General features: G+C 42.5%; 3 protein-coding genes across 3 annotated transcripts; all 3 read right to left on the bottom strand.

Annotated features, from left to right (window-relative positions):
* Positions 1–5,562: 5,562 nt before the first annotated feature.
* On the bottom strand, positions 5,563–7,952 carry ch25h (cholesterol 25-hydroxylase). The gene is given in 3 exon segments (XM_084485771.1): positions 5,563–6,613; positions 6,615–6,709; positions 7,474–7,952. Coding segments are annotated over 3 exon segments (750 nt in total). The 5' UTR covers positions 7,903–7,952; the 3' UTR covers positions 5,563–6,387.
* Positions 7,953–11,033: 3,081 nt separating this feature from the next.
* On the bottom strand, positions 11,034–17,878 carry cUnh10orf88 (chromosome Un C10orf88 homolog). Its single transcript, XM_084485760.1, has 8 exons — positions 17,467–17,878; positions 16,912–17,112; positions 16,535–16,607; positions 15,779–16,006; positions 15,522–15,650; positions 15,004–15,109; positions 14,529–14,727; positions 11,034–12,063 (listed from the first exon to the last, which is right to left on the bottom strand). The coding sequence occupies exons 1-8, from the start codon at positions 17,622–17,624 to the stop codon at positions 11,838–11,840; spliced, it is 1,320 nt and encodes a 439-aa protein (XP_084341886.1). The 5' UTR covers positions 17,625–17,878; the 3' UTR covers positions 11,034–11,837.
* A 734-nt stretch (positions 17,879–18,612) lies between these two features.
* On the bottom strand, positions 18,613–23,293 carry LOC311366973 (hydroxycarboxylic acid receptor 2-like). Its single transcript, XM_084485767.1, has 4 exons — positions 23,212–23,293; positions 22,878–22,992; positions 22,155–22,647; positions 18,613–21,309 (listed from the first exon to the last, which is right to left on the bottom strand). The coding sequence occupies exons 3-4, from the start codon at positions 22,515–22,517 to the stop codon at positions 20,584–20,586; spliced, it is 1,089 nt and encodes a 362-aa protein (XP_084341893.1). The 5' UTR covers positions 22,518–22,647; positions 22,878–22,992; positions 23,212–23,293; the 3' UTR covers positions 18,613–20,583.
* Between the last annotated feature and the right edge of the window lie 808 nt (positions 23,294–24,101).

Below are 24,101 nucleotides of genomic sequence, written 5' to 3'. Positions count from 1 at the left end.
TACTATGTTAACTTATGTTAACAGTTATAAATACCGGCACAAGGCTGGACATGCAGTGGACCGAAAGCGGACAAAATAGCATCCGTCTTTGGGTTTGGCCGGTCCGGGACTAACTAACTTACTAGCTGACTAACTAACTAACTAACTAATTTATTAACTAACTCACTAACTTACTAACTCTCTAACTTACAAACTGACTTACAATATCCATACAGTTGAATTAAGTAATACTAGACAAGCACAATCAACAACCAAAACCAACAACAAAGGAATTAACAATTTTAATCTTTCAATTTGAATTTCAAAGAACTTTGTCAAGATGATATATTTCAAGGGGCACCCCGGTCGCAGAGACCGGGGGTAAATTCCTCTCTGTGGTCCTTTGCTGCATGTCCTCCCCTCTATCTCCCATACCTCCTGTCGATCACACTTTATAACTCATAAAGTCTAAAAATGCTAAAATAAAAATCTTAAGATTATATACTTCGAAAATTCATTGTGACTCTGACATGGAATTAAATCATAAAAGGTTGATAAATATCATCATCCTGTGGCCGTGCAGGCTCTGTGGGCCTTACATTTGGAGCAACGGCTTTGTCACAGCTTGTTTGGAGGGGAGATGACATGGGAGCGCTTTATGGGTGAATGATCCGTGTTCATTTGTGGTATCACCTGTTTGTTGGTTGTACACTCTTTGGCTTGCAATGGGTTTCCTACCTACATGCAGGGGTGGAATGATTGATGGGCCTCGATAGTTTTTGTTTCATTGGATGAAAGAATCCAGGTTGGTTTTCCCTCTATTGTCTGAGCAGAGGGAGGGATGAGGTGGGAATTACATAAAGATATATATGTGCTATTTATAAATGATCATGGTGGAAACCTGATTGGGTAGTTGAGTTACACAGTTTAATGAATAAAGCTGAATCACGATTGCTAGTAATAATTTGGTTACATCTAATAAAAAACGAATTTGGTCATTTGGTTATGTTTTTTTTTTAGGATAATCTATTATATTATTCAGCAATAAGCCACCAGATATAAAAGTAACTCAGTATGCCATTTAATGTCCTCTTTTTTTGTCTGATACATGTTATTATTGAGCGGGTAGGGTTAAACCTCTTGCTAAATGAGGCCTTCAGGTAGGCTGGGGATACTGATGGCCTACAGATGGACTGTCGCAGGAATAGGCCTGTCTGCTTCTGTCTGTCCCTCTAAAAGGGGATATGATTGTCCTCTGGAGAATGTATGGGCGACAATTGGACGACGCTGGGCTTCTGTGACAGCAGTATATTATGTAAAGGAAGATACTGTTACAATGACTGCTGGAGCTGGCTGCAGTTATGTAAACAGCCGAACTCCCCCCGTGGAGCCTTCAAATGAAGTCTGCGTTTGTCATTGGTTTATGTGGGCAGGGCGGTCTCGACAAACCAATATATATTAAGAATTGTAAAGTGTGTTCAGCTGTGTAAAGCATCCTTACAGCGGTAACCTTAGTGACCTGACATCCATAAAGACATTGCCCCATACTGGGGCACATTCCCATAGGATGTTCATTAGCGATATTATGCTTCTGCTCGCTTGGTAAATCTCTAGATGTTCTCAGCTTTGTGTCCTTTGCCCCACTAGCAAGATGGAGGTAGTTTGGGCCGAGCAGAGGGATGTGGATTAGAGGGACCATTCATGTATGTCTACCTGAAGTGCTGTATATCACAGCAAAGGAGTTACACTGTCACATCTCGCCCCCTTCGTTGATTGTTTCACTCCCTGACCTTATGTTTCTCGTGTCTCTGATTGTCACTCACTCACTTTAAAATTACCCTCCTAGTGTATTTAGTCAGCGTGTTTCTCTTCCTCTGTGCCAGTTAGTCTTTATTCTCTGTATCAAGCGTCCCAGCATTTTCCTGGTGATGTTTACGGTTTTGGTTTTCTGCTTCCTGTCTGTTTAGTCCCTGCTACGTCTTTGCCTGCCTACTGGATGGTTTGCATTATCTACAACTGACTACCCGTGTACCGAGCCGCTACGCCTTGGTCTTCTCCCTGCCTGATTTATAGCCTGATCTACAACTGATTTCCTGTGTACCGACCTATTCGCTAGTAAAGACCATTCTTTCTACCCAGACTTCTGCCTTCCGAGTCGTTCTTTTTATTTCCCCTGCTGCTCACCCAGCCGTTACACAGACACAGACACAGACACAGACACACACACACACACACACACACACACACACACACACACACACACACACACACACACACACACACACACACACACACACCTTTACACTCTATATAATAACCCTAACATAATGGACAACAGTCTGTAAATTAGTTATTATAGAATAAACACATCACAAGCAGATTGCAGTAGCTTGGTTTGTTTACAAACAACCATCTGTGAAGTCATCTTTGGAAAACGATGGGGAAAGTACAGGCACTTTCAAAAGATAAACACGTGTGTGTGTGTGTGTGTGTGTGTGTGTGTGTGTGTGTGTGTGTGTGTGTGTGTGTGTGTGCATGTGTCTCTGTGTTAGAGAGATTATGTGCATGTGTGTGCATCTCTGCATGCTGCAGTGGTAGTGTGTGAATGTGTGTGTGTTTTTGTGTGTGTGTGGTGAGGTTCTTTATTTCAACTAACAGTGCTGTCAGTGTACACGCCCTTGTACACACATGTTACACAAACACACACACTCACACACACATACTAATATACACATACATTATGCACATTATGCATGCACAGACAATGTGTTACAAAGTTGTTTACAGAGAAGCTATGGGTATGTGTGTCTTGACACAAACTTAAATGCAAATGTTAATTCCAGCTAAAAACCTTTTTATTTTGCTCTGTAGACCGGTACAATCTCCCCGGGCTTCGCTGTTCTTTTTTGGCTGACTGCGGCGCTCCTTGTACTTCCTCGACAGAAACTCCCTCCTGTGAGCGCTAAAATAATAACATCCTAACAACTGTCTCGAGGCCAGACTGGTGTGCAGTGAGGAATAGAATGGAAACTTGTGAGATGGGATGGAATATGAACTGTTGTGTTAGCCTCTCAAAAGGCTAACACAATTGTTCAATCCTTTATTCGCTGGCTCATGCAGGATATCCCAACAACAACCATCCCCGTCCTGCTACCTGGCTGTATGTTGCTCTCTGTTACTCTGTGTTACTCTCTCTATGTGTGTGTTCTTCCATTTTGTGGCATTAATTCATCCATAACAGTATATCAAAACACATGACAATTTTGGGGCTTTCAGATACCTTACAATCATTACCTGTTATCTAAGTTAAAATACAAAAAAGTACCTGTAACCCTGTTTCATATTGGGTTACCGATTCTGGTTTACAGAATCGACCAATCCCAAACCGCCTACACCCTCTTTAGGCTGAACAGTTGGAGGGGTGTGATAGGAGGCACCCCAGACTTGTTGGTCTGTTAAGGCTGCTACACACTGGCCCAACCGTTGTCCATTTGAAACGTTTTGGGGAGACTCAGATTTGACTGCGACCGAAAGACCCCCCCCCCCCCCCCCCCCCCCCCCCCCCCCCCCCCCCCCCCCCCCCCCGTCAACAAATCCTGTCCACCAGGACAGTGTCCCCGTTTTAGTTTTTCTATGACCAAAAAAACTATATGTTTGGAGGTTTTTACACCGCAGAACCCAAAATGTCCCCGGATTTTGTCTCAGAAATCTGGTCACCTTAATGTTAGAAATAAAACTACCCTTGCATCGCATTGCATTTAGTTTATAATCCCTGTAGTTGGAAGCAGGCTAGGGCAGCGGTGGACTGATATTACCTGGAGTGCGCTTCTCTGTTTACGTTCTGCTGTAGTGAATTGGTTGCTACAACGGAGCAAAGTGAAATTCCGCCGCTGCTTAGAAAGTAGTCCCTCAAAATGTAACGTGATCATTGCTATACAAGGATAGTTTTATTTCTAACATTATTCTATCAACACAGACATTTACATCGATAGTCAGGCGTTATAATTGGTTTGCCCCAGGAGTACTGTGGAGTGGGTAAAACTGTTTTTATTGGCAGGCTAGCAGTTCCCCTCGACTTGTGCTAGCCTAGCACCAGCTATTTCTGCAACTAGAAGGACTGAATGAAACATGTTCAAAACGGTCTCCAATGATAAATAACACACTGGCTCACTTGGAAATTAGGTCCGATGTCCAAAATTCCGAACTACCCCTTTAAGCATTTAATACATTCTTCTTCATATCTCCGTTTGAGACTTCTAAGTCTCAGCAATCATCAACTGTTACAAATGGAAATTAGGTCCGATGTCCAAAATTCCGAACTACCCCTTTAAGCATTTAATACATTCTTCTTCATATCTCCGTTTGAGACTTCTAAGTCTCAGCAATCATCAACTGTTAGAAAACAGAGCAGAACCAAAGCCGGTAGAGGCTGGGGGTTGAAAGCGAGCTCAGTTCACTTAACTTCCCAGCGAGTGTGTGTTGGACGGAAGGTCTTAAATGGACAGCGTGGGTCGGACCGACGCACGATTGGAGTTTCCCGCCAGGATGACCGACAGCCGTTTGCGATTGAAATAAACACTCAGATTGTCTCCCTGCTCGCCCCCTGTTTCCTGTTCCTCAATCAGCCAAAGCCATCAGAGCTGACAATTCTGAACATATAAACACACCCGCTGTGTTTATATGTTCAGAATTTGTCAAATTAACATCATGCCGGTTGTAGTGAACACATGTATAAACGTCATACTGTTGTAAAACTCATATTTAAACATAAATTAATAAAGGACAACATTTAAATTAATTACAGAAAGTGACACAGACATGGCAGGAGTGAAATGACGAAGGCCTACATTTGGAGTGAGATCCCAGTTCACCGGATCATAACTGCATTTAAACAGGTATAGGCCTAGATACAGGCCTACCTGATGGAACGATGGAGCCGGACATGTGTTTTTCATTCTTGTGTGTCTATTGTTTCAGTTAGAAACTGAGAAACCTGAAGTAATTAAATCTGAATGAAATGTCACGGGTCAGCTCTAGGCTTACAGGTTAGCGTGGTTTCATCATATTTAATTGCAGCATGACTATGAACAGACGAGGTGACTGCACTCAGGAATGCGTCGTCCGCCTTCGGATAATCACGCGAACGCATGCGCGTGATTAAACAATGTTTGTTTAATCAAAAAATCACTCCATCCCGGTTCTCTTAAAAATTGGCCTCCTTGGAAGGCTATGATAGATAAGAGGCTATGCGGTGAATAGTTGCAAAACAATGCGCGGAAGTAAATGGAATGGGTGGGTGCCTATTTTTTTTTTTTTACCTTGTTTGTCCGTTTTAACTAATTAAAACACATAAAATAAGGCCGATAAATAGGCATTTAAGCGTTTAAACGATATGCGTAGCCTAAGTGTTTGTCCTGTAAGCATCCCCCCCCCCCCCACACACACACACACACAGTGAGCTGTGATACCATCAGATATATGTGGGTTCTTCTTTTTATCCACAGATAATAAAAAAAAAAGCGTACATACCAGCATACCATTAGGGAGGGGTTTAAATTATAATTTATTTAATATATAGTATTTACAACCTTATATTATTTTGTGTACAATCACGCACAAACAGTATTTTGGTTCGGATTCCACTGTCAGAACTTTCACAGGATATATGGACCACATGAATTTCTTCATAACTGAACTTCCAAATCTGACACATACCTTTAAAGCACAGCTTGTACATGTAACATCCTGTTTCACATCCTGCATTTTGCCAACTCAATAATAGTCAATATTAGTCATTTCAAATGGAAAAAAAGTTAAATAAGTTATTTTCACCTGCAATGCATGTTCATTTGAGCAATTTAGGAAGCACATGAACAAAATATAATAAATATATAATATATAAATTAAATAAATATGTATCCTTGTAACACATCCAAAATGCTTTGCATTGCTTCCATTATATTATAGATAATGTCTACACTTGGATGAGCCTCTTATGACATGTCATAAGAGGTCATAAGAGGCTGTGTCCATAAGAGATGTCCATTCTTCCAACCACAGACCTGAGAACTTTTATGGACATATCTACAATGCTTGACTTGTACTAGTTTACTTCGGCATAAATCACTCTGGGTTCTCTTTGAAAATAAGCTCCCATTAGCTTCATGTTCCATTGACTTTAGCAAAGTTCTTGTTCCCAGTTGACACAGACAACAATTGCATGGCACAGACACAAGTGCAGATCAGGACAAACTGATCCTCAACATCTTAAAACAGTGATCTGGATCTTTGATCCTTCTTGGTCTAAGTTTATTGCCTGAGAGTCACACATGGGAAACCATGTCAACGCATGGCCGAGGTTTAGAAAACAAAAGCTCTTCGTCTTGGGTCTTGATCGTCCTCATGCCCTCACTCGAGGTGTTCGTGGTGTGGAGGCTGGCGGAGCAGAGTGCCAGCCAGCCGGTCCCAATGAGTGAAGTAGGGCGCATAGTTGGACTTGAAGGTGAGATGGTGCAGGTCGTGGTGGGGGGCCCCGCCATATAGTCCGAAGGGTACCCAGTGGTGCGGGGCCCAGGGCAGGTCGTAGCCACAGTGGTCATCCACCGACAACCAGATGTTGAGCACAAAGAAGGCAGGGGTTGATGCCAGCGAACAAGCCCAGGGACAGCACCTCCCAGCCCCCCGAGTGCTCTGTGGTGAGGGCCGAGGTCGCTGTGAAGCTGTGGTGAACCTTTAGGGGAAAGAGAGACAAATATTATTGTTTTTGCACCAAGGTCGGAGTCCTCTTAATACATAGGATGTTGGTGCAGGGACGGAGCATTCGTCTTCGCTGTTTAGGTTGAGACATTCCATGCATCCGCATATTCGCATCTCGGCTTGTAAATAGTTTGTAATGTGTGTGTAGACGTCATTGTTCATTAGGCGTAACGTGAGAAAGGCATTTCGTTTTCACGTGCGGGCAGGCCACTCGCCAAGGCGGGAAGGGCCACGTTCTCTTTCGTTAGCGGAAGTTTTTAAGTTTTGTAGATAGATGCTGAGCTTTTTCTCTTTGATCCGCTGTCACTCCGCAATGATTTAAGGAACTCTGTAGCGACGCCACTCGCATCGCCTCACTATGACGCTCCGTTACTTTTAATGCATACATTTTTTTATTGGCTACTATTATTTTTATTTAGGCCTACTGCATTTTTTTTATCTTCTTTTTTTGGCCTGTACAATTATAGGGGAACCACTGCGGTTGGTTTTACATACAAGAAAACAATATGAAGCAATATGATATTTCTGCTAACATTTGCATAAATTGGGAGCCAAACTATAAGTCATTTACATGAGGTTATCCAAAAGTAAGGCATTGGGAAGAATCTAAAGCATAACATCTTGCAGTACCTACATTATGTATTCTAATCAAAATGCAATGTAGCTACAGGAATCAGAAAACATAATGCCAAGAGGTGCGGGAAGGGAACCATTGTATAAAGTCAAAACAAAACCCACCTTGTGGAACGTGCGGTATAGCCAGGGGATCTTGTGGTGAAGAAGGTGCCACACAAAATACTGGAAATCAAACAGGAGCAGACAGGCCAGCACGCCTCCGACCAGGCTGGGGACGCTGGGGGCTTCTCTGGGCAGGTTCACCGGCCTCCAGTACCAATGCAACACTGTCACTGGCAGGATGAACACCAGGTGGTTGTAGAGGCAGCGCGCCACGCAGCTCTTGATGCTGTCCACGGTGACGGTGTTGTTAGGCTGGATCTTGTATCGTCGGATGAGCGGCACCCGCACGGAGAGCCAGTCCAGCAGTACGAAGGGCAGGCAGAAGAGGAGGTAGATGCTGAGAGAGAAGAACACGGGGAAGAAAGGCGAGCCCAGGAGACCTTCATGCCCGCGGACAAAGTCCCAGGTAGTCTGGAGTAGTGGATACATCTGTTGTTCCTGCAAATGTTTTCACTCCTTCTTTAGTTGGCTGTTCCACTTCGGACTACACTGATTGAGTGTTGAGGTGTCTTTGAATAAAACAAGACACACCGCAGCCTTCAGGTTACAGGCTTAGAAGCCCCGCCCCTTTCCGTTCATCACATCTGACGATAAGATGGTCCGACGTAAGGGACTTTTTTCTTTTTCTTTTCTTTTTTCTTCCATTCAACAATAACTCTGCCAATTGATGTCAGGCAAGATAACTGTTCGGACGATTAACTTTTAGTTTAGTGAGTTCGCACATAACTAGGCTAGTTCTGTCAGATTTTCTTCCAGACTTTGGAACCATTGGTGAACATGTCTGTATGCTAGACATTGAATATTGTGGAAAGCTTTGTATTTTTTACTCTGTTTTTTCTGTTTGTTCTTGTTGTTTGTTGTGATATGGATCCCCCTGGGTCTGAAATAAAGAATTATTAAAAAAAAAAATAAGGTCACATTTCCTTATATAATCGTGAGTTGAACTTCATATATTACCTGCTACTTCAGGTAATAAAGTTCTTCAGGTAGAAACTTTAGGTTTGCACTTAATCACTATTGAGCGAGTGCATAACGCTAGTCAGTGAGACTCTGAGTTTGTACATAAGTATGTACAAGCATGTAGGCCTACTTACAGCGTAGCCTTGTGGTCAACAGAAGAACCGTTCTGTCGTGTGGTTTGAAGGTGGTTGCATCATGTATCAGGTGAAGGCACTCTCCTCTCATTTAGTATTGCATAAATATATTTTATTCCCGCTTTACATGTCTCGGAGCAGTAAACAAAAATGTATTAGGTTACAGGTAAAATATTAAATTCCATTGGACATCTTACAGTTGCAGATGAGTATTGTTACAAGGCATTGATATGTACAGTCCCACATTAAAACCAACAGTTCACATTTGGCATGACAATAAAACGCGGTCTACTTCAGTAGGCCTACACTTGAAGTATGATGAGGTCGTTTTTTTAAGTATAAATTGACTTGGCGTCATGCTAAGAGACACAAGAGTTTTTGAGTGATACATGCATGTTATCATTTAGTTATCCCATGTACTCCATCCTGTTAACAATAGTCTTCAAACAAACAAGTAGCCTACTGGCAGAACTCTGTTTAGCCTTTTTCTTAAGCCTGTTGGTTGGAATCCTTATATCCAGTATCAGTGCTTTTCCACATAGACCTAATGACATCATTCATTCTGGAGTTCAGTACAACTTTGAGATTACAACTGGACAGAGGGATTCATCATATTTCATTGCAGCCGAAGTGACTGCACTCAGGAATGCGTCGTCCGCCTTCGGATAATCACGCGTAGGCCTACGTATGCGCGTGATTAAGCAATAGTGTCAAAAAATCACTCCATCCCGGTTCTCTAAATTGGCCTGCCTGGTAGTCTATGACAGATAAGAGGCTATGCGGTGAATATTTGTAAAACAATGCGTGGAAGTAAATGGAATGGGTGCCTATTTTTCTACCTTGTTTGTCCGTTTTAACTAATTAAAACACATAAAATAAGGCCGATAAATAGGCATTTTAGCGTTTAAACGATATGCGTAAGAAGGGCCGGAGTGGGACCCATTTTCAGCCCGGGAGTTTCAGGCCCATACCGGCCCATTTTTTTTTTCAGTGATGGAAGAATTTGCATAAATTAACAGCACAAAACTCGTCCCTTTTTATTATTGGATATTGGATCAACGTTTGCCAAATGAAAAATCCACCTCAATGATCTGTTACTTTAACTATCAATTATATATATAAACATACAATGTTACCCCATTACATATTTGGGATCATTTCAATGCATCATGTCAGTTCTATGTGTGGTTTATCTTAGCCTATATCAAATAATTTAAATATATATTTTTAAAGTCCTCTCTACCTGTCAGTCCTGTCTTCTTCATGTATCGGGTTCACCAGCAGCATCAGACCGGCTGAACTGCTGCTCTGAGGCTACCAAATATTTGATATTTAATATAATTGACTATCTATCACGTTTGTTCTGTCTTTTATATTTTACATGAAATATGTTGTCCAGTCTTGCCTCTTTAGCGTCTGACTGGCTTATCTTTTCTAAAGCTACAAAAAAGAAGGGGTAACTTTATTGCTTGGGCTAACTTACACAGATCATGCTGGAGTTTAATTTTCACAAATTATATTTGTGATTCGTCATATGGCTTAAAAAAATAAACTAGAATAATGATGAATTGGTTTAAGCTTTTATGCTCAGGTTGGCATTTCAAACATAGCACAAATAGCTAAATGATTTATGTTGCAAATTAATCATGAGGTTCACCTCTCCCTACCGGCTGCAACTTGTGTCTGTCCTCTAAACAGGTGGTTTATTTTGGCACATTTGGCGGCGTATCATCTTCCTCCAGTGCCTTTCTTTTTTTAAATCGCGCTTTTTCGGCTCCTCCTAGGCTTTTCCTGCCCTCCACAATCAACGACACTTGTCGCTTCTGTTCGCTGATTCTCTTCTGTTAACCGCTCAAGAAAAGACGCACTATGGACCAAACCAACTCAAATAATTGGGAGGGGTGAACTACCTAACCCTACATTGTATAATCCATATAATATATATTGCGATGCTGGGGCTGAAATTTCAGATGAATTAAGAACGTCTACTTTAGGAGAAGATAAAATAATGGTCAAAGTATTTTTTTCTTTCACCCAAGCGGCCCAAAATGCATTTGAAAGTGGACCCAATGGGAAACCTCCTGAACGTCCCGATGGCCAGTTGGCCACCCCAGGCCTGTGCCTAAGTGTATGTCCTGTAAGCATCACTCGACTAATCCTCTTAATTAGTATTTTGACTTTTGACAACCACAAGTTGTTGTTTTTTTCCAGTGACTCGTGTTTTGATTTGATTTTCGATTCATAAAGACGTATTGTGTATGGTATTACATTAATTTATTATCTGGAGGTCAACGGGTTATCTCAATTGAGTTTGTACATAAGTATGTACAAGTATGTACTTACAGCGTAGCCTTGTGGTCAACAGAAGAACCGTTCTGTCGTGTGGTTTGAAGGTGGTTGCATCATGTATCAGGTGAAGGCACTCTCCTCTCATTTAGTATTGCACAAATATATTTTATTCCCGCTTTACATGTCTCAGAGCAGTAAACAAAAATGTATTACAGGTAAAATATTAAATTCCATTGGACATCTTACAGTTGCAGATGAGTATTGTTACAAGGCATTGATATGTACAGTCCCAACATTCACATTTGGCATGACAATGAAACGTGGTCTACTTCAGTATACTTTAAGTACTGAGGTCGTTTTTTTTAAGTATAAATTGACTTGGTGTCATGCTAAGAGACACAAGAGTTTTTGAGTGATACATGCATGTTATCATTTAGTTATCCCATGTACTACATCCTGTTAACAATAGTCTTCAAACAAGTACTGGCAGAACTCTGTTTAGCCTTTCTTAAGCCTGTTGGTTGGAATCCTTATATCCAGTATCAGTGCTTTTCCACATAGACCTAATGACATCATTCATTCTGGAGTTCAGTAGCCTACAGTTAAAATACAACTTTGAAATTACAACTGGACAGAGGGATACTGGAGCCCAGGACCTTCTGGGCTCAAGGTGGCGGGCCGTGGTCTGGGCCACTACGTTATCCTGTCACCCATAGCAACACTCGCATAGTAACGTGCTCCATTTGGCAGTGGTTCATCTTGGATTCAAGCGGCGCACCTCAACCACTGATATGAACTTTCTTTCTGAAAGCAGGCACCCATGTCTGTTTATTCCATCCCCTCTGGGTCACTCTGTAGTTAGCATAGCTTGGTTAGCAGCACGCCAGTCTGAATTCAACCGTCTCGTTGTTCGAGAAGCAATAGTCTTGTTAGCCTTTCGTTGTTGTCTTTCCCTCTAGGGCCCCGTCTCACGCCACGGTCTCACGCCGTGTGCAGCAGCTCCAAAGACGGCCGGCCGTCCCCCAGTCCGACCCCCGCCTCCGCCGGCCCGGCGTCCCCCAGGCCGAGGGCAGCGGTGGCAGGGGGCAGGGCGGCCAGCAGCACCCGCTCCAGCTTCAGCTCCAGGGCGTCGAGTCGCCGATCCACGTGCTCCTTCAGCCTCCGCTCCATGTCCTCCAGACGCCGCTCCATCGCCTCGTCCAGCTCCCTACGCACACACACCAAGCCAGGCTGATCATCATGAAGGTAAAAATTCCCGGCATCGGGGGATGGCTCGCCTAAGCCGTCGAGTTCTACTGGTTACTTTCTCCGTCTGTGATTGGTTGCTAATCATGCAGATCCTAGGAGGAGATAGTCTCGTGGTTAGGGTGTTTGACTCCCAGTCGAAAGGTGAAGGGTTCATACCCCAATGTCTGCACCGTGGGCAGCACTGCTAAAAACTCCTTACCTCTACATGCTCAGTAGTTGCAGTGTGCTGAATCCTAAAAATCTGACTAGGGTTAGGCTTTCTTTCGTGTATTATACAGCTATATCCATTTTTTTAAGATATTAGTACCAGAATACCAGAATAAGTATACGTGCAGGGTAATCTATTAAATAAAGGTTTTTCTTATGAGCCTAGCGACCTCTAAACAAGCACACCTTCAACTTTGCGGTTTACTGGTTTCCTGATTTGTTCATGTATTGTTGTTGTGGTGTTTCCATTTCATGAAAACCAACCACAACATCAGCTAGTAAAGACTGTGTCCAGATACAATCACTCGATTCAATCCATCCTCTGATCACCACAATCCACATTGCAAAAGCCTCAAAACGCTCATGAACAACACTTCTAAACAACCACTGTAGGAGCCATATTCATGTTTTCAGTTGTGTTCATGTTTTTGTGCTCCATACAATAAGGGGGCTGTATTGGGTGTGGCTGAGGTTACGTGCGGTCAGCCCAAGTAGGTTATTTAACCCAAGGAAACAGTGAACAGGTGTTAATTGGGAAGCAAACAGTTTTTCGAGTGTGCCCTTTGTGTGATAGTGTTCAGTTTGTTATTTTTGTTATTGAAGTGTATTATAAGTTAACATTATTGCCGGCGAATGGATTTATAAAGGAAAAGAAACCTGCCGTATTATTGTCAAACTTAACTCCCGTTTGTTATTTACTGAGCGCACGTCTAAACAATCCACGGTTAACAACCCGTAGTGGCTTCACTTAGCTACAACCACAATGCCAAACATTTCTATAAGAAAGCCTTAATCAATAAGAGAGTTCAGTTAATCTGTCTGTTGATTTCCATCCCCAGTATCGCCCAGTATGAGTAGAAGAGACCTACCGGCTGAAAGTCGCTCTGAAGGTCTGAGACGGACTGGAAACACAAGTGACGTCTCTAGACTGCCCACTTTCTCTCATTTTCTACCCCTGACAAACGTTTCCATTCATCAGACTAGTGGGACATTGTTATAATGGATTCCGCTGCAACCAACTGCTAGATATTGATTATCTAGGTGAGAACCAACGCTTGGTAATGTTGGTTTAGGTTATTCTTATTATTATTTTTTTTAAGTATGAGCATTTTGTAAATATATTTATCATACACATTTCTGATGAATTTAAGCCATTGTGTCAGTAGCCCTCTTCAGTGCTCTCTGGCTGCATTGATTCATGGCCCTTTTATGGAATCCACCAATGACCTTCTTTAATTGGTGGCCAAATTAGCACAATGTTAACATCATCATAAAGGATATTCATCAAAAAATCAAAAACATAACTGAATGAATAAGGCGTAGGATTTAAGTTTTTTAGCCAACGAGTAAGTTAGTCACGCAGTAGCTTATGGTGTTATAGTTATTTTTCCTTGATTTGAGTTGATGACGACTGACAAAAATGTTTGAAAAAAGTCCTACCATGAAGCGATAACAATCGCATCTGTTGTCTTATTAGATGAATGGGTCTGTTTGTTCCCTGTACACTCATCTGACAGCATTCTGACCGCCTCTGTTGGAGAACTCAAAAAGCACTCGCACACACCGACCAAATATCTAAAGCTCCAGGCATGATTGCGTGATGATTTACTAACTATATGTAGTATAGTCATTCATTTGGGATCATAATACTAACTTGAAGAGTATTACATACGATTTAACCTGGATGAATGTGGACTTGTCCTGTGTCACTAAAAGTGTAGAGCCATCACCCTTCACCAACATCTTAACTTCCATTATATTAAGCAACTCACAAGATTCTGTCCGTTTAGGACATATTTATCCAGAAAAACACAATCAGAATCCTAGAGTCTAATATTTAATAATATGAAATAATAATAATGATAATATAATCGGACAAAACACACATTATAATGTTACTGGACCCTTCATAGGAGTTACGGGCTGACGGAGGGGGGGGTGGGGTTACGGGATTGCGATCAGCCGGAATTGACTTGCCAGGATTACCGAGCCAAGATGCGTTGACGCTGAAATGCGATGTGCCGGCGGGACAGTTCTGATAGACATTACATATTATCTGGCGGGCCGTACGTTTGACACCCCTGGTTTAATGTTTAGTGTTAGTTTGTTATGAAAAAAAAAATATTTTTTACATAATTTGTTAGGGTGAGGGTTAGAAAAAATAAGCACCGAAAAAGAACAGAGAAATTGTTTTCAAACCGGGCCAGGCCCACCCACCAGGTTCCGTTCTTAGCGGCATCGTCCAGCCTCAACTGGGTCACCTGACCGCACACACTCTGCAGCATGGGCAGGAAGTGAGCGGGGGTGGGGCCCAGCTCTAGGCCACCACCACCCCCACCTCGGCCCGGGGCCTGGCTGTTCAGGAAGTGAGACATCATCTCTGCAAGCTGGGCTCGGTCGATTGGTTCCTGGGGGTCTGGAAAAACACAGAGGTGGTGCAAACTGCTAGGTTGGGGGTCATTTCTTAAAGGCGATTTTTTATAACAGAAGGTACCTGATCGGAAGAAAAACACATTGATTCTAGCAGACTTGAATAATACCCCCTTAAATCTAACTGACGGTAATCTTGCCAACTCCAATCTAACCAACTCGAATGACCCAATTGATAATTAACATTATAACAACTAGTTCCAGCCAGTCAGCCAGTCAGAATAATATTTAGCAGGGAGCCAAAGCAAGAACCAGCCCGTACTTGTATCCTTAGAGTCTCCAGGTGATGAGGTGGGAGATACATCTGACCCCAGAGCTCCATTCTGGGCAGGAGGAGCCGGACCTCCTGGGGGCCTGTTGGCTGGAGGCTAGGGGGACGGGAGGGTCAAGAATATCCAATGAAAACCCACATATGTCAATATATGCTGAGATATATGTTACAAATGTAAAAAAAAAAAGTATTTTAAGGCAAGATAAATAAATTGTATTTGAATCGCTTGAATCACAGTGACTGTCTCAAAGAGCTTCAAAGGCACTCCCCCTAGTCCTAGGCTATGTAATGGCAAGACAAAATGGACTTAAGATGACACAAAATAATTGCAAATTATTTGGTTTTTAACACCCTTTAGTGCAAATAAATGTAACCTGCGTGACTTTCAAAGGGCAATGTGCAGACATATTTTACATCAAATTGCTTGCATACTTTGCACACATATTAATTCAGGCTGCCAACCTGCCAGTTGTGGTTGAATAATATGGGCTGACCAAAGGGATTATTACCATGCTGGTTGGTGGAAGGGGTCCATTCTGGACCATGGCTAGGGGCCCGGCGCCGCCTCCAGCCAGGGCCGAGAAGACCCCGCTGCCCATCAGGAGGGGCAGCAGCCCACCCAGAGCACTGGCCTGATTCTGGACAAAACAACAACATTGTTCCGCCGTCTCCACAATCAGTTCAGAATTCCACCCACAGCACAGTTGAAAAGGAGGTATTGAAATTGAGATGGAGGCTGTTCAGTGAAAGCCTGGCTCCACCTCACCTTCTGCTGGACGTTCACCATGTTCATGAGGCTCTGGGCTCCGGGAGAGAGGCTGGAGCCCATCTCCTCCACCAGGGTCTGGACCCGCTGCATGTCGATGCTGGGGCCCAGGCCTAAGCCCAGGCCTGGGGTGGGTTTACAGTCTGTATGAGGCGAGGGACCCTGGGGTTGTAGGCCAACCAGAATACGAGATACTGCAACATGGCTCCTCCCACCCAGGGAGAGAAGCTAGAGAGGGGGTGAGAGGGAGAAAAGACGGGAGAGTAGTGATTGGGTGTGAATAAGTGTTCACACTAGGCCTCACATTGGTGGAACACTGAGAGGAGACTGAACCTAGTTGAGACAACGTTGTCAGTATGTAAATGTGATGCATCGTGGTGTTGATATTAATAGAAACATAATAACCACAGCATAGGCTACAATGTTGAGTTGTTTTGAACAGACGGTGGTCTATTGGCTATTCTATTGCTTGACTCCCAGCCGTAAGGTTGTGGGTCTGAGATCCTGGGTTTAGAGCATAGAGTACAGGTTATTTATGAAGTATGGTGGATGGAAGTCTAGGGATAATAGTGCACGGTTCAATACCTTTGAAGCTGCCAGAAAGCTTAGGCCTGTACATCTAAATGCCCTGACAGCTTTTACTTTAGTCTCTCTCTCATACAGTCTGGAAGAAGGCATCAACAAAAAAACAGGAGAGAAGGATATCCACTCCTATTTAATGAAGACAAAGGAATCAGTTCCGTTACATCAACCAACCTTCACTTCACAGGATACACATGGGGATTCTAGTATCAGGTGCGTCTTATAAAACGGTCCACGATCTTCATCACTAGAACAAAATGGAAAGAAAAACAGGTCACAGAGAAGCTTTCTGAAGCACAACACAAGTATTCCTATCCATTCATTAAACTGAACACTTCTCAAAAGAGATGCTACTATTGGCATGTCAATGAGAAAAATATATATGAGTATATGAGTATATATGAGTATATGAATATTGTCACGCTACATTGACAAATGCTCCCCAACGGCTGAGATTGTATCTCCTGGCTTCAAGGCTTTTTTTTTTTTAATTGACATTTGGCATGCAACTTCGGCAAACCACATTTGCCACGCTGTTAGTTTTTGGTTACCCGTTGGTCCGTATGCTGTTATCCCTTTCCCCTCTACTGGTGCCACAGTAGTCCCCACTCAGGGAGTAGACCTCGACGGTTCGGGCCTCACTCGTCACCAGCAGGCTGCAGATCAGGGAAGGGGGCTGTGACGCCGAACACAGTGAAATGACGCATGGAGAGCCCTGTTCCCCCTGCTCCAACAGCACCAGACACGACCCCCTGGGTCAGAGAATACAAAGATATGGGTCAAGTAGTGTGGTTTAGTGTCAGTAATGTAGAATTTAACCGAGAATATATGCCACTTTTATCCAGTGTCCATTAACACCATGAGTGTATGTAATCTTTGCATGGGTGTGGAATGGACCCACATAAACGTAATGCTCCATCAGTTGTCTACCTCTGCATAGACGTATACTAGGACAAATCACGTAATGTTTTGATCAGTTTCGGAACGATTTCTTCTCGTGGCCCATTAATCCATGACCATATTTCACGCCATACATACATCAAAATCATAAGCTTCAATCATGTTGTATTCCGTCAGGAAAGTCGCCAGTATTTAAATAGACGTACCCGTTTGTTGCGGCGCTGTCTAGGTCAGTGAGATGCTTGTCCTTACTGAGATGAATGGGGATAAACAGCTCAGACAATTTTTGTTCACTTCTGCAAGCCCATGTCGAGTGTCCGCTCACCATGGATCCACCTGCCACCGCAGTGTCGACATTTGCCATCGTCTGTTTTATTGTATTGAATAAAGTCTAGACTAAAATAAGTTACAAGTTACAATTGGAGGAGTATCTGTTAGCAAAGTGTGTTAGTGTGTTAGTTAGCAAACTAACAATAAACTAGCTTGCCAACCCCTATAAGAATCACATACTGAGATGTTTGTGTCGGGTTGTGTATAAATTATGGTTTTGTATTAGAATACATTTATATCTATGTCTACAAAATTGTCCTAATCTCCAATAAACCCTTAGTCCTCCGGTCACGGTTCGCTCGCACAGTGAGCAAGCCGAGCTTGGTTGTGGTTGTTATGAGAAGACGTCATTCGGAAGCGACCTCCTCAGGACCCAATGTAGCGGACCATCGACATTCCTGTTGTAAATGTTGTTATCATATTACAAACAATTATAATATAAACAGGTTTGAGAGGCTGGTTTTCTTATGAATGAATCGTTTGACTAAATCAAGTAATTTGATAAAGAATTGTGATATAAAATCAAAACCATTGTGATGGTAAAAGTAATTACATTATTCTAATATAATAATAATAATAATAATAATAATAATAACAATAACAACAATAATAATAATAATAATATAATATATAATATATTTGTATGTATATTTCTATTGGAATTACTTATGATTTGGAAAGTAGGGACTAAGGTAATAACAGTGATCCGACTCATTCACTTCTTATGTAGGCCTATTGGAAGTTGTTGAGATAATTTGTAAGCCAATCTACGATTGTACTTGTCTGGCATAACGATATGCACAAACTTACATTTTAGTTCATGGACTAAATTTAAAATGTCCTTTATATTACTATTTTCCAATAGTAGCTCTACTATAATTTGTTTTCGATTAAAGGAATATGTAATGAGCACAAATAGGTTCATGCACTTTTTCACTACAATCTTCTGTCAAATATAATAAAGTTACCAATGGATCTTGAACTGTGACTATAATGCAAAATGTGGAGATAAAAATGAAAAATCGTAGCTTTATTGAATGGAACAATACAGTGAAAACAGGGAAAATACCAGCATAGTGAGAGAGATGCAGCAGAAACCCAAAGGAGTAGGCTACGTTCCTGCAATAGAGGAGGGTGCAATTTCAGGACCGCAGTCCAAGGGCCATAGTTTCACATTTGTAGGACTGGGAATCTAATGAGTAACTCAAGAAAAAATCATGAAAACGTGATCAACAACGTAGCTAGCCAAACCTAATCTTAACTTAACCATCTTTGTTATTCAATCACACACGCACACACACACACACACACACACACACAGGGCCGGCCCGAGGCATAAGCGAACTAAGCGGCTGCTTGGGGCCCCCTGGCCACCAAGTTTCACTTCAAATATGAGAGTTTAAAATAGATTTGTGATTTCAGTACCCTCTGAGGTTACAAATACACTGGTTTGGGGTAAATAACAACTATATTAATACAGGGGTGGATGACCCTCTCATGGGGCCCCAGATCAAATGTGATATGTCTTAATAGGGCTTCCTTAATCATACAAAATGAGTTATGGGTTGATGTCTGAATGGGGCCCCCCAGGTAACTACCACACGATATGTGATGCGATATATCTAAAAGCCCTCTAAATCAGAAATTCAGAAATTCTGCTCATGCCACAATGTCTGTGTGGAACCCTGAATGTATCTAATCAAATATGGACCAAAATATAGGCTAGGCCTTTAAAGTAGACTTATGGTTTGGGGGCAGCTAAACCCAGTGCTATATTAGTTTGCTTGTGCAGGCCCTGCAAGTCAGGTTATAGGCTATGAATCTAAACAAATTAAGTTATTGCCCATCTCCAGCTGGCCATCCCCAAGATGCACTAAAATACAGGAAATCACATCTACCAAATTCTAATTTTTTTCCCCAGACCCGCCCCACTCTCCCATCTACACCCACTTTTGCACAAATTGGAGGAGGGGGTCCTTTATGCTTCTTTTCCCAGGGGTACAGTAGTTCACAATCCATTCCTGTATGAGGGGGGCCCCAAAGGCTTGAAACTAATTCTGCTTAGGGACCCCAAAAGGCTTGGGCCGGCCCTGCACACACACACACACACACACACACACACACACACACACACACACACACACACACACACACACACACACACACACACACACACACACACACACACACAAGCACACTCAGACATACAGATAGACACACAAACTATGTACACATGTTAAGGGAGGGGTCCTCTATGGCAATTTTCAAGTCCCAGCCTCCTTCTTACACAGACTAATGGAAATGGAGCATTAGCGCTGTGAACCCAGCCTTAGCTATTGACACACCCTTCACACGTGTTCTTCTAAAGATGACTTGGGGTTGATAGAATAAGACTATAATCTTATATCAAGTATTGAATTTGCCATAACTTGGCCAGTTTTTACCAGTGAAAACCATTACTAAGGATTTTAAAAACGGCAAGTTGAAATTAATATGAATATGAAAACTGTGTGTCACTTAAGCTGAAGTTCTTAAGAAGAATGTTTTTGACGTTTTTTCGAAATGTTCACTGTACAACCAAATCTACCCTGACGGACATGATGGGTCCCAATGGCAAACATTTAAAAAATGCAAGATAAGGCATGTAGCCTACACCAAGTTTCAGAATTGTCATTCATCAGGGTGGCCAAGCCGTGCGTTTAACTGAAACTTTTGGCACCAAACTTACTGGAGACCTGCTTACAGGAGATATGTAGGCCCATTTATGACCCAAAATTGACATTAACAATAGGTATCCACAGATACACTGTGAATACCTAAATAAACCAGGGCCCTAAAAATGTGGTCCTGAAACTGCAGCCTCCTCTATTGAAGGAACATAGTATTTGCACCAAGGGACAAATATTTGCATAATAAAGTTGAATACATTTGAAGGCAGTAAATGCTAATAATAAAAGCCTATAACTAATATATACTAATGCTGTCATCAATGTTCATCTCGTTGTCGCTCTTGCATTCTCGGTCGGGAGGGGTTGGAGTTCCTGTTGCGCGGTGGACTGAGTTCCAGACGACGTCCCCACCGTTGCCCCGTCCCCGTCTCCATCTCCCCCGTCTCCCGCGCTGCCACAGCAGCCGCCGCCGCGCAGCGCCTTCGGCAGCGCGCCCACCAGGGCGTTGCGGAACATGGAGCTGGAGAAGCAGTAGATGATGGGGTCCAACGCCGAGTTGAGGAAGGTGAGGCCAAACGACACAACGGTGAGCTGGGTGAAGGCATAGAAGGAGGCGCAATCGATTGGGCGTTGCGCGCCGATGACCCACAGCCCCATCGTGGTCACCGTGCCAGGCAGGAAGCAGACGGCAAACACGACCACGATTGCGATGCACGCGCGCATGGCCCGCCGCACGTTCTGCGCCTTGTCCATCTTCCGACTCTTCAGGACGCAGAAGATGCGCGCCGAGCAGAAGAGCAGCATGGCCAGGGGCACGAGGAACTCCAGCACCGACAGGATGCGGTGCATGCCCACCAGGAAGAGGATGGCCCGCGACGCCTCCCCGTAGGACGTGAAGAAGAAACACTGAGTCTGGTTGCCTCCGCCCTTGATATGGCTGAACGCCAGCATGGGAACCCGCGGACCGATGACCAGCAGCCACAGGAAGGCCACCGCGTACCAGGCCTGCCTCTTGGTCATGCGGTTGAAGCGGTGGTGTGGGTGCACTACCTGTGGGAAGGGAGAGGAAATTGCGGTGAGGTCAGGGCTGTAGTGCCATATAGTTTTGTGATATGCCATTCAAATTGATTGTGTGTAAAGAGAAATGTTATTATTATTGTCCCTTCTGTCCCATTATCTTTTGTCTGTCCCTCTTGTTATTTCAATACAATTATTGTTATTATGAGTATAATTCTCATTATTATTTGAATTTCCTCATCTAAACATTCAAGGCCAAACTATGAGGAGTGGCAAGTTTATTTGCAACTGAATTTGTCTTTGTGCTGCTGAAATCTTTAGCTTGTCAGCCTCTTTGCTGCCACCTAATAAAGTTAGCGTACAGCCCTTGGTGGCTTGCGGTTAGAGGTCCTGCTGAGATGGGGTTCATATAGAGAGGAACGGTGTACAATAAGTAGGTCGGAAATGTGTAAGGTCAAAGCCGTAAAAAGCATCGACAATCACTAATGATTATTGCTGATTCTGTGACTTCTGGTGTTTGTGTGCAACCAACATATTTTGTATTGCGCCATTAAATTCTTCTAAATGCCAAGAAAGGTAATTGCATATCCTTATGTAATTCCACTATTCAGCATATCATGAAAAAAAATTCTAGATTCTAGAATTGATTTAGATTTGTAGGGCCACAGATTATTACGAGGGCCAGGTTTATGAGGTGAATGAAAGACTTTAAACAAATGCAGGCCTCCTAAATGGCTCCATAACTTCTAATGTACATATTTATGTAATTGATATTGACTATTTGGATGATAACAATGTTCAACAAAACAATGTCACTATTTCACTATTCAACTTTTTATCCCAAACTCTATAGAATACGGTCTAAGGTGTGAATTTACCTTAAAGTAGCGGTAGATCGCCACAACCGTCATGAGGCCGATACTGGCCGAGCGATTGGTGAACATCAGGAAGAGGTTGATCCGGCACAGGCCGTCACCGAAAACCCAGTAACCCCTGAGCAAGGCATCGATCCTCAGCGGCAAGCTGACCAGCACGAAGAAGTCGGCAATGACAAGGTTGAAGAGGAACAGTGCATTGGGATTCCAGCTTTTGAGCTTCCAGCAGAAGATCCAAAAGGCAACTATGTTTCCCAGAAGCCCCAGTATGACATCTAGGGTGAGGATGGGCGGCAGGATGATGCCCTCCAGGTGTATTCCGATAGGTGGGCACCGACCCACAGGGGTCGGGGCGGTGACAGACATGGTGATGGATTATCAATAGTGAGGTTCAATGTAGTTTGTCTTTTGCTTATTTTTCTGGTGTGGATTTTGAGATTTGGGAGATTTTAAGAGGTGAAGGTTTTTGATTGGTTTGTTGGTCATTTGCCAGGGCCTTTAAAAAAAGAGAAGAAAAACATGTAAAATATGTGAACATATTTCAACTCAAAAATACTTTTTCCTCAATGTTGCCAGTAAACTTTAGGATTAGAGCTTATTAAGAGGAATGTGGGCATTTTTATTTGCTTCCTCTTCACGTCCTTTTTTTCCGAAGGGATTGAACAACTTATACATGAAGGCCTTCATGAAAAGCAAACTCTGATTTCACATGTACAACTTATTCACCTTTTTTTGATGCGTAGGCTGCAGGCAGCAGGATTTCATCACCTGTTTCCTGTTTTGTTATCTACTGAACTTCTGCTAAACACCAGAATAAACAGGATCTTACTGTTCCTGATTCCTGTAGAAACAAGTAGACCAATATGAGGTCTGATATATCAAATGGATGAAATAAGTAATGGATACAAATATATCTTCTGTATTTCAATCCTTTTAATGGGATACAATTTGTTAGAGCTGATTCTGTAACTTTTTAAAAATCTCAATATAAACAATTTTCTTTTAACACTTATATATATATTTATATATTTAACACTAATATAGCAGAGCAAAGACTCACCCGGCAAAGAAGATGGTAATGATGTTCAAATGTATTGATTGAAGTACAGCAGAGCCTTATATAATACAGATTCCGAGACTTGTTCAGTGAAGATGTTTTGTGAAGATACGAGAAAGCTTTTTCTTCTACCCCTTTTATGTAAGGAGGACCCATTTAAACCACACCCTACTTAAACAACCCAGTGAAGAGAGTCCATGTTGGTTACACAATAATAATTCAACGATAATATTGTTAATTATTATCATTATTAGGGGTCCTACGAAAAACGTAGGAACCCTTTTGTATTCGTTAGTATTATTATTATTTTTAACCTGACTTTTTGGCTCCAAAAGTTATAAAAATTGGCAGGCTTGTAGAACTCATAAAATGAGTAAGGGAATCAAAAGATGGGACAGAATATACATTTGAAAGTGAAATACATGCATATGTAAACAGCTCACAACACGTTTAAACAGCACATGCAACATTGCATCCAAAACACGTAGGCTCAGCTGTCGAAAAATGGCTATTAAGAGGAGATTCCATAGTATACCCATGCCAAATTTGAAGACTATATCTGAAAAAACTACAAAAAAACATTTGTTTGAAGTTCTCCCTTCTGAACCGTGGCCTCTTTACAATGCAGGCTGGGCATTGAAGCTGTGCACATGTAATTTTGCAAACATCCGTTTGACACAGTATGCTTTAGATTATGGTTGGTGATTGTTTTGATATGTTAACTTCTAGTAAACTAGTTTTTAAGGCATACCAATGCCATATTACCTTACCGACCAAGCTCACCATACCTCCATGTACGGAAGACTTATATTTCTCAAAATATACTCTAATCTGCCTTTGGCAGTCTACCGTCATACTGTCGGTCATATGGTCATACTGTCGTTCATATGGTC

This window comes from Micromesistius poutassou (genome assembly GCF_964030765.1).
Source record: "Micromesistius poutassou genome assembly, chromosome: 21".
NCBI lineage: Eukaryota > Metazoa > Chordata > Actinopteri > Gadiformes > Gadidae > Micromesistius > Micromesistius poutassou.
This window is presented reverse-complemented; position numbering and strand designations above follow the sequence as displayed.